Genomic DNA, 13480 nt, shown 5'->3' with positions numbered 1-13480 from the left:
CTTCGGAATGGAGACAAATGTTGAAACCCTGGCATTTTTCATGAAATGGAATTCTTGTTTTCCAGCCAGCCCTGGGGAGCACTTATACTGAGTTACCAGGACGTACACAGGGCAATTTTACCTGCAGATGTTTTTCTCCTCCTTCTCACATCTAGAAACAGGCCTCATATTTACTCCTAATGTTGGTTCCCCCCCGCTCCTAGTTTAAGGGATTGGAGCAGGGCTGTATTCTGTCCTCCTCCGTGTGCAGTGAAGGAGTCTTGGTGTATTGGGCAACCGGAGTTTGAGAGCTCTTTGTATTCTCTGTGCGTCTGGCTTCGCTCCGTCAGAAAGAGCTGAAATGCACAATTTGTTCTTCAGCTGTGAGACAGAAAGGTTGAAGCCTGCACTTGGCTTCTTTGTATAACAATAAATGTTATCTTAATCTCAGCTGGCGGGAGAGCTCCCAAGTCATAACACTGACCGAGCTAAGCGAGTCTAGATTGGAGCAGGCCCATGAAAAGACAGGGAGCTATGAAATGAACTAGAGGGTGATTATCTCAGACCAGAGGGCCTAGGTGCTATTCGCCCTGTGCAGAGGGCCTATACAATAAGGCCCTACTTGTTAAACTCTGCTTGAGAAGGCTATATGGTGTCTAAGGCATTGTGAGGGATGTCTGCTCTGGGGTGAATTTCACCCATAAGAGACAAGTTATTGCCAGTAATTTAAAAAAAAAAGAGGATGGAAACTCATAAATGGGCCAGAATCTCTAGCTGGGAGATACCAATTCTCTGCACTGGGAATTGCCTCAAGGGACAATTGACCCTAAAGGAAGGTCAGGGTACTAGAGTGATAGGTAAAACCTAAGGTCAGGCCCACCGATGCGGGGGGGAAAGAGGGCAATTGCCCAGGGGCCCGGGTGCTTTGGTAGTGGCAACAACTGGGAGCCCGGGCCCTATTAAATCGCCCAGGTGGGCCGCTGGGCACCTAGGAGCATGAGACTGCTCCGGGCCCCGCGCTTTGGGGGGTCCCACGGGCTGGCATGGGCTGTCCCTGAAGTGACAGATTCGTCACTTCTGCCCTGGGCCTTGCCCTCACCAGGGATGGCCCTGGCCCTGGGGCCTGGAATTTCTCTCGGCAGGCCTGCCTAAGGGAAAGTAGTTGCAGTGTGATTTCCCTCCCTCGGCGTTTTCCTGTGGGAGAGGGCAGTGTTAAATTGTAGGTAGGACTCCCCTGGAAGTTGGCATAAACCCAAGCTAATCCCAGCCCCCTGTCTGGATGGTAAAGCAAAATTGCTGGCCTACCTCCACTTGTTTAGTGCTATTCGTGCCTTTAGGATCTGCATGTAGGACCCTAGAATAGCCCGGTAGTTTGGGCACTTACCTGGGATGCAGGAAAGCCTGCTTTAACTCCCTGCTCTGAATTAGGCAGAGTCCTATGTGGTTTCCCCAGTCAACAGGCTATCAGCTATTCTGGATGGGTGTCTTTCTTTGGAACAATGTACCAAGAGTCATGGTGGATCCTGCATTATTTTTTAAATCCAGATTGGATGCTTTTCTAAATACATGGTCTAGGAGTTATTGTGAGGAAGTTCTGTGGCCTGTCTTACGCAGGAGGTCAGGCTAGATGATCACAGCAGTCCTTTCTGGCCTTGGAAACGCTGAATCCAGGAGCCAAAGTCCATTGGAAGTTGATGGAAAGTCCCCTGTTGACGTCACTGACCTTTGGATGAGGTCCTTATAGTCCAGCGTTGTGGTTTGTGTCCTTTTCCCCTTTACTAAATGGGTGTAGGAAATAACGATTTAGAAGTCCCAATTATGGCCATAGTGAGCCGGCCTGGGTTATTGTGAAGGGTTTCCTTTTCCTACAGTGGTAGAATCTACCTGCCAGGTCAGAGTAATACCATCTCAGATTGCTGGGCTATGTTGTGGCTAGGGTGACCAGACGTCCCGATAAACTTGGGACTGTCCCCATTTTGAGGAGTTTGTCCCACGTCCCAACCAGAGTATGGTCGGGATGCCATTTGTCCCGATATTTTGTTTCCTGGTCTTTGGTGGCAATTCAGCAGAGAGTCCTTCAGTCACGGACGGTCTTCGGCAGTGGGTGCTTCTGTCTTTGGCGGCAAGGTTTATTACCCACCGCTGAAAGACAGCCGAAGGGCTCTCCGTCAAATTGCCGCCGAACTCCCGGACGGGTGAGTGTAAAAAACAAACAAACAAAAAAAAAACCAAAAATGCTCCCCCCCCCGCGGCGATCCTGCTATTTTCCCCTTAACATCTGGTCACCCTAGTTGTGGCCTTGTCCACGGTGGGGGTTTTGTCCAGTCACAGGCACCAGGGTAGCATACCAGTGCAAAAGTGATGGTTACTATCTTGGCTGATATACTGGGATTTGAACCAGGGATCTCGAGAGGTGATAGTATGGCATGAGCTGCTACAGCTTGAGCTAAGGGGCCCAGACTGTCTGGGCAGGAGCTGTAATAGACTGGATCAGCACAGAGGGGGACCTGCAATGCACCCTTACCAGTGGGTTACACAATCCCCTAAGGTAGGCAAGACACTATTTATTGAAACTGAAATTATTCAAACTCTGGCTTATAGCACCTTGGGTCGTCTACACTAGAGGTTTGCCTTGGTGAAGCTACACAATTGGCTGCAGTCAGGGCAGATCCCCTGCATAGATGAGGTCTAAATCATTGCCAGTGGTTGCTTTGTTGCCTATGCTGAGACGAATCTTAAAGACCTTCTGTCGTGCCTTGCTCTGCGTGTAAGCAGGACTTAGCACAGGATGGTTTATTCATTAAACATGAAACATCTGGTCAGAACCAGTCTCCTTAGAATTTTCCTCCCTTTTAAAGGAAACACACGTGCTGCCATTTTTGAAATGTGCAGCTTAGACAGTCTGGGGGTCTCGGATTTGGCACTCCATTGTAAATCGTGAAATAAGATTTTTCTTCATTGTTCCGTCTGGGTGATCTGGCCGCACAAGTGTGCGTGCTCTTTTTGTTGAACAACCTGCTCCCCCGATAACAAGACCAGGCAAAACCCAGCCTGTTGTTTGCCAAATGTTGGCCGGTAGATGTTTGTAATTGGGGAAATGTGCTTTACATTGCATAATCCACCGAATAGCAATAAAAAGACACTGCTTTGCATGTGCCTCCTAACGCTGCCCCCTGGGTGAACCGTGCCTGTAGAACTTTTGCAGACTTCCTCAGAGTGAGATTTCACTTTAGCTTTGGGAATCTGTCCTAAGGGGGTGCAAATTCCAGTCCTGTTTGGAATCTCTTTTTCTAGCCTGTAACTTTTACCAGCTGTGGAAAATGGCAAAAACAGGGATGGAAGGGGAAAGAGTGCTCAGCTTTGGAGAGCTGGCCAAGGAAGCCTCATACAGGTGCAAATTATATTGCACTGTCTGCTTCTGTCTCAGATGTTGCTTTGATTGCCACAGGTGAATGAAGGAATCCCCTTCTCACTGCAGTGCAGTGGCTCGCAGTGTGGTGCACTGCAGTGAAAAGAAAGGATGGTCCTGTGGATAAAGAAGTGAACAGGGGCGGAGGAGTTCTGGGTTCTATTCCCAACTCTGCCCCAGTGTCTCTGTGTAACCTTGGGTGAGCCACTTACTCTGTGGGCTTCAGTTCCCCCTCTGCAAAATGAGCATAGTACATTTCTGCCCCCCCCCCCCACTTTGTCTGCTTCGCTTGTGTAGTTTGTAAGCTCTTTGGGGCAATGTCTGTATATGCATAGCACAACTGAGTTCCAGTCCTGTTTAGGATCTCTTAAGTGCTACTGTTACACAAATAAACCTAAACTTACAGCAATAAACAAATAAGCTTTTAGATGAGAGGTAAAAGAAAAAAAAATCTCATGGCACTTTTTGTAAGAGTCAGGCTGTTAACCCCTGTATCCTGCAAATTTCAACATTCTACCTCCTTAAATTTTCCAGTGGCATTTTCAACAGGGATGCCCTTATCCTTTTCGGCTTCTGTCATAAACTGTTACATGGTATTGCTGTGCGCTATTTAACAGCTGCCCTTTCGCACGCCAGGAGTGGCTGCATTTCAGTGGTGGGTGACATGAGTCCAATATATCTCATTTTATTATAGGGTCCTTTATGAGCTTTTGGGAGAAAAGGCACTTTCTGTATATAAAAGTATTTTTATCTTAGTCAGATACAACTATCCAATGAATAACAAATGTCTGGACAGAGAAAGTGTGTGTATGAGAGAGAGAGAGAGACTGATGTTCTCTCCTTTCCCTTTAGTTCTGGCATGAAAATCCTCCTTTTCATCCTAAAATTTATCCGCTGTCATCCTTGCAAAGGGAATAAACTTGAGGGAAACTCTTAACTACTCTACCGTTTGTCTGAAGCTTCTAGACTTGTATTTGGGAAAAAAAAAGAAACAAACAGCTAAAATGACCATTGCCATGAGCACGTGTTCACTGCAAATGATGAATAAAGTTATTTTATGCAGTGTCATAGCCGTGTTGATTCCAGGATATTAGACACACCTGGCATTTTGCTGTGATGCTGGGAGTTCCTTTCCCAGGCCCGAAGAAGAGCTCTGTGTGGCTCAAAAGCTTGGCGCTCTCACCAACAGAAGTTGGTCCAATAAGATATTACCTCACCCACCTGGTCTTTTGAGTAATGTTATTGAAAGTTAGAACAGAATTCTGAAAAGCTCAGAGGATGCATTGGTTCCAAGGATGAGTGGAGAGCATGAAGAAGTGCTGGAATATCACTTTATGTAATAATTATATGTAACACTGCCCTTTCATTCCATGATTTCAAAGTGCTTTAGAAAGGTGGCTTAATATCACTATGTTCATTTTACAGATGGGGAAACTGAGACATGGAGGGGTTAAGGACTTGAGCCAGAGCAAACTGGAATTGCTGGAAAGAGTCTCATTGAGTTCATTGGGCTTTGGCTCAGGCCATAAATAGCTCATACTAGGCTGTTCAGTTAATTATTGATGAAGCTAAGAATAGAATCTTAGGCTTGGTCTACACTACCCCCCTAATTCGAACTAAGGTACGCAACTTCAGCTACGTGAATAACGTAGCTGAAGTTCAAAGTACCTTAGTTCGAATTAGTTCGAACTTACCTTGGTCCACACGCGGCAGGCAGGCTCCCCCGTCGACTCCGCGGTACTCCTCTCGGCGAGCTGGAGTACCGCAGTCGACGGCGAGCACTTCCGGGTTCGACTTATCACGTCCAGACTAGACGCGATAAGTCGAACCCAGAAGTTCGATTTCCAGCCGTCGAACTACCGGGTAAGTGTAGCCAAGGCCTAAATCTCCTCATTCCCAATCCAGTACTTTATCCATTGGACCATGCTTAATGTATAATCCTGTTTTTATCCAGTGGAAGGAGTGGTACCTTGCCCCCCCCCCCGAGCTTCTGGAATACAGAGGATTTTGTAACCAAACTTGATTGATCTTATAACTACTAGAGAAATGGGCCAGACTTGCAAAATCTAGACTTCTCTAAAGTTTGGGGGTGGGGGCAGGGTGAGCACATCCAGGATTTTGGCTGGGACCTATCTCTGCCAAGTATAAAAATGGTTCTACAAATGCTTTTCAACCCTCTTCCCTTTGTTTTGTCACCTGCTAATCCCCTACCCTCTTGTTGATTTCTTTGCTGGCTGGGTTATCTGTATGTATATCGGAGTGTAAGCTCCATGAGGCAATGACTTTGTCTGCCCTGATGCCTCTGAGCACCACTCATGCCCTGTAGATAATAAATACCACTCCAGCTCCCCTAAGAAACAATAGCAACATTTGTGCGTAACTTTTAAATGTCAATGCAAGCAACAACCAAAACAAATCAAAATGCCAAAGATCTGTGTGCCAGAAAGTTAGTTAAGATGAGAGCTGAGGAAATAGAATCTTTTGACCTTTGGAATAGTTATTTTAGGGGTAAAGTAGCATTAAGAAAAATGCAAATTTGCCCATCATATTGCAGAAATGTGAAGCTGGAGACAATGTTTGCAGGTCAATGTTTAAAATAAACCCCAGTTCTGTAGTTGTAAGGACACTTGTTGTTGTTATTTTTATTACATTACCTCCTGACGATCACCATAAATGGACAAGACAAAGGGTGGGAGACAAAAAGTACTAGTCTTTCCAGTTGGGGAACAGGCACACAGTGTGAAATGATTTGCCTAAGACATCTGTGTTCGAGCTGGGAATAGAACGCAGATCTCCTGAGTCTCAGGCCAATATCTTAACCACAAGACTGTCCTTCCTCTGCAGTGATTTAAATTTCCCACTTGCTAAGTAAGGCTCACTTGAGAGCAGCAGGACAAAATACACTCATTCATTCATACACTTGCCTTCCAGTCACCTTGAAATTAAAATGTTGGCTGAACCCCAAGTTCTAAAGAGGGAAGAAATGTTCTTCTAAAAGTGACAGACTTCTGGTCTGCAAGAACCACAGCTATTACTCTGAAACTGATACTTCCATGGAGCTTGTCACAAAGGCAGTAAATAGGAATAATATCTCTATCTAGGACAAATAATTTGTTGGTGGTTTTTTCCCTTCTCTCATAAAAGTGAAGACCCTTTACTAATTTCTCTTTCAGCCTTCCTTCACAGAAGGATTTCACATTGGTTCATGGACACCAGGGAAAGGAATGTGTAAACATAAGACTCAAGCATCATCTACATAGAGAATTGGGTTAACACCCATGTAAGAAGAAGGATGGTGTTAGGGTTAAGGCCATGGCATCAAAAGATTCAATTCCCAGCTCTGCCACAGACTTCCTATGTGACCTTGGGGATGTCATTTTATCTTTCTATGACTGTTCCCCGATCTATAAAATGGGCATAATACTTGTGTTCTCTATCCCTTTGTCTGTCTTGTCTCTTTAGACTGTCAGTTCTGTGGGGCAAGGAATCTTTTTTGCTACATTTATGTACAGCCCCTAGCACAAAGGGGCCCCAATCTCAATTGGGGATCTACATGCTACCATAATAGACATAATAAGTACTGCAACTGCTGAAGCACAGTTCCAGCTAAAGGAGCAGGCCCACTGTGTTATTTCATAGTAGGAAAAGCCACTCTTCTTTCAAGTTCAGCCTTATTTTAAGGCCCATTCCACTGGCCTTGTTCTCACTGGTGGTACCATTGGCATCAATCTGAAGTGAGCAAAGCCAACAGGATTTGGCTCGTGGATTATATTTGGTAAGAACAATGCGTGTTGCTAATAGCTTTGCATGTTTAATTCCTGTATGTGAAGAGTCATGGTATTTCTGTTGTTCCTTGGCAGGTTGGTACAGAGGATACACCCTCAGGAATAAATCGAAAAAGGTACAACATTATATTTTTCAATAATAATTATTTTTGTTACATTTTGCCAGGCCGTATCCAGTGCTGTAATGCCCTGTATTCCTGTGGTCATTTCTACCTTAGTACAATGCATACCTCCTGATTGGGATATCCTTTTCTCTAGCAATAAAAGCGAATAGCTATGAGCCAAATGTTTGAGAATCATTAACTTGGCAGAATATACTGTGGATGCATTTGAAAAGTTCATTGCAGCTCTATAAGTATCACTGGTCCTACCAGTATTTCCCATTTTAAGCATAGGGAATACTGCTTGAACTGGGAGAATCAACTTTTAAGTATGCCCTTATATAGCAAGCCCACTGTTTAGTCATTGAGTCCTGTACCTGCCTTCTAACAGTGACTGTCTATGATAATGGATGACCCTCAAAAGGTTTAGGGTTCAGAGTTCAAATAAGCCTCCATGTATCTCTGGACATTATCCAAACACCTTGACCTTGCAAAACTAGTGTTGGAACTCTCACTAGAACATGGTTTCCTATGAGAATCCCAGCACCGTGACCTTTGCATTTGGTTACCGTGGTGGGAGAGGGCCTTTGATGCTGACAGCCCATCCTGGGCTTCATTCTGCAAAGTGGTGAGCAGCCCCCCCCCTCCTCCCCCCCCCCAACTCCCACTGACTTCAGCCAGTGTTGCAAATCCTCACACCTTTCAGGAACAAACTCCCCCTGCAGTCGGAAGGGGGAAAAAGACTGGAGCCAAAGCAAATTGCTCTGGATTGTATTTATCCTTGGACAGCCATTCATCAGCATATCTGAAACCCTTTTAAACTGCTCTGCTTTTCCTTTTGACTCGAGTTTTCTGGAGAAGACCATGTGAAAGCACTATTTTAATGGAAATTTAGATGTCATTTATTACCAGGCCTTGTTATTTGGCGTGAGGATAACATTTGGTTGGGCTGCAAATTGAAGAAGCAAAGAGCAACTCTGCAGACGATTATTGATCTGAGAGGGATATATAGGGGGCGGGCGAATCCTGACATTTTTATGAAACCAGCCGGGCTGCTGTTCAGAAAACAGAAGCTGAGCTAAGTGGAAATGGGAGGTAAATCAAAAATTCAGCTGCAGTTTTCATTTTATATGCTTCATGAAAGATAGTTTAAAAAAATCCAGTTCCCGGGGAACATTTGGTATTTATTGTCCAGAGAGCTAGGCCTGTGGAGGTGGGAATGGTCAGCAGCTAGCAGGATGAAGCCTATGCCGAATATATGTTATGTAGAATCATGGAGTTTAAGGCCAGAAGGGACCACCAGGTCTATCAGAGGTCAGCCACACCACCTGGCACCTGCACGCTAAACCCAGCAAAACTGAAATGAGACCAAAGGATGACAACCCACAGGAGACAAGGCTGTTATGTGCCACAGGCAGAGAATAGGAGGACCAAGGTGTATCGGTGCCGGAGGCCCATGCAATGGCAGGGGAATAATTATGTTAGATAGACCCAGCTATCCTGGCAAGTGACCTGCATTCACAGGCTGCAGAGGAATGTTAACTCCTCCCCCGCATCCCTGGTCACTGCTGATCTGAGGGAAAATTCCTTCTGGACCCCACATCTGGTGATCAGTTAGACTGATGGGAGCAAAAGGCAGCCAGCTAAGTATCGCAGAGAGAAAAAGCTCAGTGCCACCTCAGAGCTCAGGCCCCAGTTGCATTATGATGAAATTAGCAGTATTGCCAGCATCAAGCATTCAAAAAAACATGGGATTGGTTTAAAAATCAGGAATTAAAAAAAAAAAAAGTGGTTCTTTTTCTTTGTCTTCTGGTTTGTGAGTCTTTAGGGTGACTTGCTTCACATTTTTACGCTTTTCTTCACAACCACAAGGGCTAGAAACTTTTTTTTTTTTTTTTTAATGAAAGTTAGGATTCTCATGCAATCTCTTCCTGCAGCTGGGGCTTTAAGGAAATCATCAAATGTTGTGAGACTCATGATAAAAACCCAATGCTCTGCAACATGGAGTTAACTTTCTCTCACTGAAACATCCATGTGTAAGAAAAGGCGTGTGTAATTAACTCTTGCAGTTGGAAGAAGAAGAACAGGAGTACTTATGGCACCTTAGAGACTAACAAATTTATTAGAGCATAAGCTTTCGTGGACTACAGCCCACTTGCAGTTGGCTTTATTGTCTTTAAATGGGCTTTGTTAGCAAAGTCCCATCATGTCAACAGTGGGGTTTTTATATGTTGATTCTGTAACCAGATGCCACATTTAAGGTGATGTTTAACTGGACTCTCATTTCCTTGGTGTTGAATTAGGGCTAGTCTACACTGGCAACATTAAAGCGCTTTAACGTGGCTTGTGTGGTCATGGTGCAGTGCTCTAAAAAACCCATCTCCACGAGGGGCATAGCTACCAGCGCTGGTGCACTGTCTACACTGGCGCTTTACAGCGCTGAAACTTGCTGCGCTCGGGGGTGCAGGTGTATGTTTTTTCACACCCCTGAGCGAGAAAGTTGCAGCGCTGTAAAGTGCCAGTGTAGACAAGCCCTTAATCACACAGTGAAACATCACTGGAACGTAGATTCATTTATTATGTTTTTAGTGGAATTTAGTGGAGCCTCTGGCTATGGAATCCTGTTCTTTTCCATATGATCCTCTTCTGATTTCTCTTGGCTTATGAGAACAGTGGTAAGTTTAGGCACTGTTTATCAATGCCTCCAGGTCTACCGTACTCTGTGTTTGTAACCTATGCTATCTAGATTAAAGCTAACACAGATATGCCTACTCAGGCTACAATCACGCATTTGCTTGCAGTTTAGACATAAACAATTTAGCTTAGCATACAGTTAGTATCTCATAAATGGGAAACGTCTTTCAGTCATCATTTAGCCCTCTAGGTTCTATGTTTTCTTTATTTAGGGCCTGCAAAGGCAGGGCTAGAGCACAGAAAAGGAAGGCAGGATTCCTAGGTTCTGTTCCCAGCTTGGCTGCAGGCTCACTGCATGACCATGAGCAGCCCACCTAGGCAGAGTTTTTTTTAGAAGTGTCTCCTAATTTTGGGAGCTTCTGCTTTTGGGTGCCCAGTTTGAGACTTCTAAGGGGCTTTTCTACAGAAGTACTGAGCACCCTCAGATCTCATGGAAGTCAGCAGGAGCTGTGGGCTTTTGAGTTTGGGCAGCCAAAAACTGAGGGTCGTAAAAATTAGTGGATACTCTTGAACTTTTTGGTCTTAGCCTCTTGGTGTGTCAGTTTTTCCAATCTGTAAAATGGGGATAATGCCTGCCTGGCCAGAGTGTCCTGAGGCTTAATTAATGCTTGTAAAGCACTTTGAGATCCTGGAATGAAAGGTGCTTTGGAAGTCCAAAGTGTATATTATTATTAATCTGTTTTACTATACCAGGGAAAACACTCCATTATTATTAATCTATATATAAAACTGTCACAGGAGCTGATTCTAAGGGGTTCTTCCTTCTATATATAGCACTAAAAAGGATTTACCTTAAGGGAGACAACACCAGAATCCAGAATTCTGTTGCAGCCTCTGCCACTGAGTTGCTATATGACCTTGAGCAAGTGACTTAACGCCTCCCTCCCTCCATTTTACCCATCTCTGTAAAGCCATTTGAAAGCAACAGATAAAATTGTCTATAAGTGCACAGTACTGTATTATTATTATTGCCAGTTCGTTTTTCCTGGGATTTATTAAGTTTATATTAGAGCTGACATAATACCAACATAAAAGAAGACGCACTGATCTCAACATATATTGTACTAGAGTTGTTTTTTATTGTATTGAATTTTGGAAAAGTTTATTTGACCTGTGCCCTGGAGCTCAGCTGATCACATTCTTCTATTTTCCCCCTCCTTGTTGCTGAATGATGTATCAAATATTATAACATGACTTCCCTTTCTCTCTCTTTTAGGGCATTTTTCCCAAAACTTACATTCATTTAAAAGAGGCAACTGTGGAAGACCGAGGGTAGGTTGGAGACAATCTTGAGATGTCATGTGGTTGGCAGATGTGATTGGATGCCATTTCATAAAAGAGCTTACATAATGGAGGTGCAGCTCGTCATATGTGCAGTCGATGTTTTTGCATAGCAAGTGCATGTAGACTCTTGGATCAGAATATTTTCTATTTTCGCCAAAATGTTGTACATCCCAAATTGGACAGTGCATAGAAGCAAAATATCCCACTTGCAAAGACAAGAGTGAAATCTGCTAGACATGTATATGGCAAAGCAGGTCAGTCAACTTACATTTGGGTCTTCTGGGGACTGCTGTGTTCATAACATACACACAACTCACCGCCAAGTGGCCATCAGAAAAGTGTGAATTCTTTCCTGTCCTGGAAAACATCTTAGGTAATCATTCCCAATCTAATTCTTACAGTTGATTCTCTGATCAGTATGAATGGGGGGACCCACCAGCAGCAGCAATAGGAAGTGACTTTAGAAGGAATTTTTTAATCCATATAGCCAAGTAATCACTGCAATGATCCCTCAAACTGGAAAACTGTGAATAGAGTAGACACGTCCATTCAGCATTAAATTTCTGGAGGAGATGCATGGGGAGAAACAATTAAGACTTAAAAAAACCCTTGAAACGTATTTGCATTAAAAATGGGAAAAGAATACTCATAATTGAGAAAAATCCCAGAGCCACTTAGAAGCCTTAGCTTCTTAGTGTGATCATTTATTAAATGTATCAGTTATCTTTTAAAATGCATCTCTAAGATTTAAATGCCTTGCAAAGCTGCAGTTCTGCGGTGGTTTGACCCCCCCCATTCCCCGTGCATTTTTAAAAACTGCTGCAAACTTTCTCCACAGTGTTACTCTTGCACTTTCGGGTGCAATTCTGCTCTGACTTAGCGGTTGTTTAAGTTAGGGGCTCAGGTACGATGGTGATGAGCATGATGTAAGAACCTACATAGAGCATGATGTAAGAAGACTACATAAGTGATGAGCATGATGTAAGAACCTACATAGACATAGACCTACATAATCAGTTCATTAAAATTGAATTCTGCCAAGCCGAGAAATAACTACATTGTTTTTAAATCACACCTTTTGTTATTTTTGTGCAAGTCTGGTGTAGATGCTGCTAATAAGAGTGTACACAGAGATGTGAACTGGTTTAATTAAACTGATTTAAAAACCAGTTAAAGTTGAACAAAAGCAACCTTCCTGTATAGACAAGGCCTCTGTTTTTGGGTATTGGGAGGTATTTGGTATTTTGGTATTTTACACACATTTGCACATCAGTCACCAGACATTCTGGTCTGAGATAGGAACGTTGGGATTACCACACTAGATCAGAGTCAGTGTTCATCTAGTCTCTGACAATGGCCAATACCAATGCCTCAGAGGCAGGTGTAAGAACCTTGTGGGTGTGTAGGCTAATCTGCCCCCTATATGCATCTCTCTCCCAATCTCTCATATCTAGAGCTTGCTTAAACCCTGAAGCTTCAGGTTTCATATCTCTTCCAAAATTTTTGTCATCATTACCTAAGATGTCTCTGGATATTCGGTTTTGAATCTTAAGTTCTTGGCCTCATTGACTTCCTGTGGCAGTGAGTTCCACAGTCATTTTACATGTTGTATGAAAAAAGAGAGATCCTTTTACCCATTTTGAATCTGCCACCTTTCAATTTCATTACATGCCCCCTTGTGGTTTTTCCTCTCTCCAGACAACATGAAACAGTGATTCCAAGTGAACTGCCTCTTGTTCAAGAACTCACTTCCACACTGAGGGAGTGGGCAGTTATCTGGCACAAGCTGTATGTGGTGAGTATTTGTTTCTTCCTTTGTTGGTGTTTGGTCCAGGGAGAGGGGAGAAAAGGGCAGGATCTCTACTCCACCCAGGACAGAGTGTTTAAACAGAAGTATGCAGAAGATTTTGAAAGGACCTCGCATATCCCCATCTTGTGCCCATGCACCCAGCAGCTGATGTTCATTTTTAACACATATGCTTTTTACGAACAGGACCCCAGAGCTTAGTTCTGTCTGTAGGGTGTTTGCTCTGGGAATCAGCCCCATTTTATTCTAACCTGTATTTTCCACTGACTGGTACATCTTCCCATCTGATGTTTGCTAGTGTGATTTCCAGAGCTGCAAACAGTGATGTGATTAGAAACAAAATGGTATAAGTGCTAGACCAGACGCAGGGGGCTGTGATTCAGGATTTCTGGGCTCTGTTGTGCTCCTAACTCATTGTGTG

At 43.9% G+C, this 13480-nt stretch overlaps 1 protein-coding gene across 1 annotated transcript in view; it reads left to right on the top strand.

Moving 5' to 3' along the window:
* The window catches only part of DOCK5 (dedicator of cytokinesis 5), a 138419-nt gene that overhangs the window by 33799 nt on the left and 91140 nt on the right, over positions 1–13480 (top strand). The window contains exons 3-5 of the mRNA XM_034761830.1: positions 7249–7289; positions 11185–11240; positions 12951–13047. Coding sequence (XP_034617721.1) covers positions 7249–7289; positions 11185–11240; positions 12951–13047 — 194 coding nt within the window. The remainder of the gene's footprint in view (positions 1–7248; positions 7290–11184; positions 11241–12950; positions 13048–13480) is intronic.

The sequence above is a fragment of the Trachemys scripta genome, chromosome 2, assembly GCF_013100865.1.
Source record: "Trachemys scripta elegans isolate TJP31775 chromosome 2, CAS_Tse_1.0, whole genome shotgun sequence".
Taxonomy (NCBI): Eukaryota; Metazoa; Chordata; order Testudines; family Emydidae; genus Trachemys; species Trachemys scripta.
The sequence above is the reverse complement of the archived record's forward strand: the minus strand, read 5'-3'. Positions and strand labels throughout refer to the sequence as shown.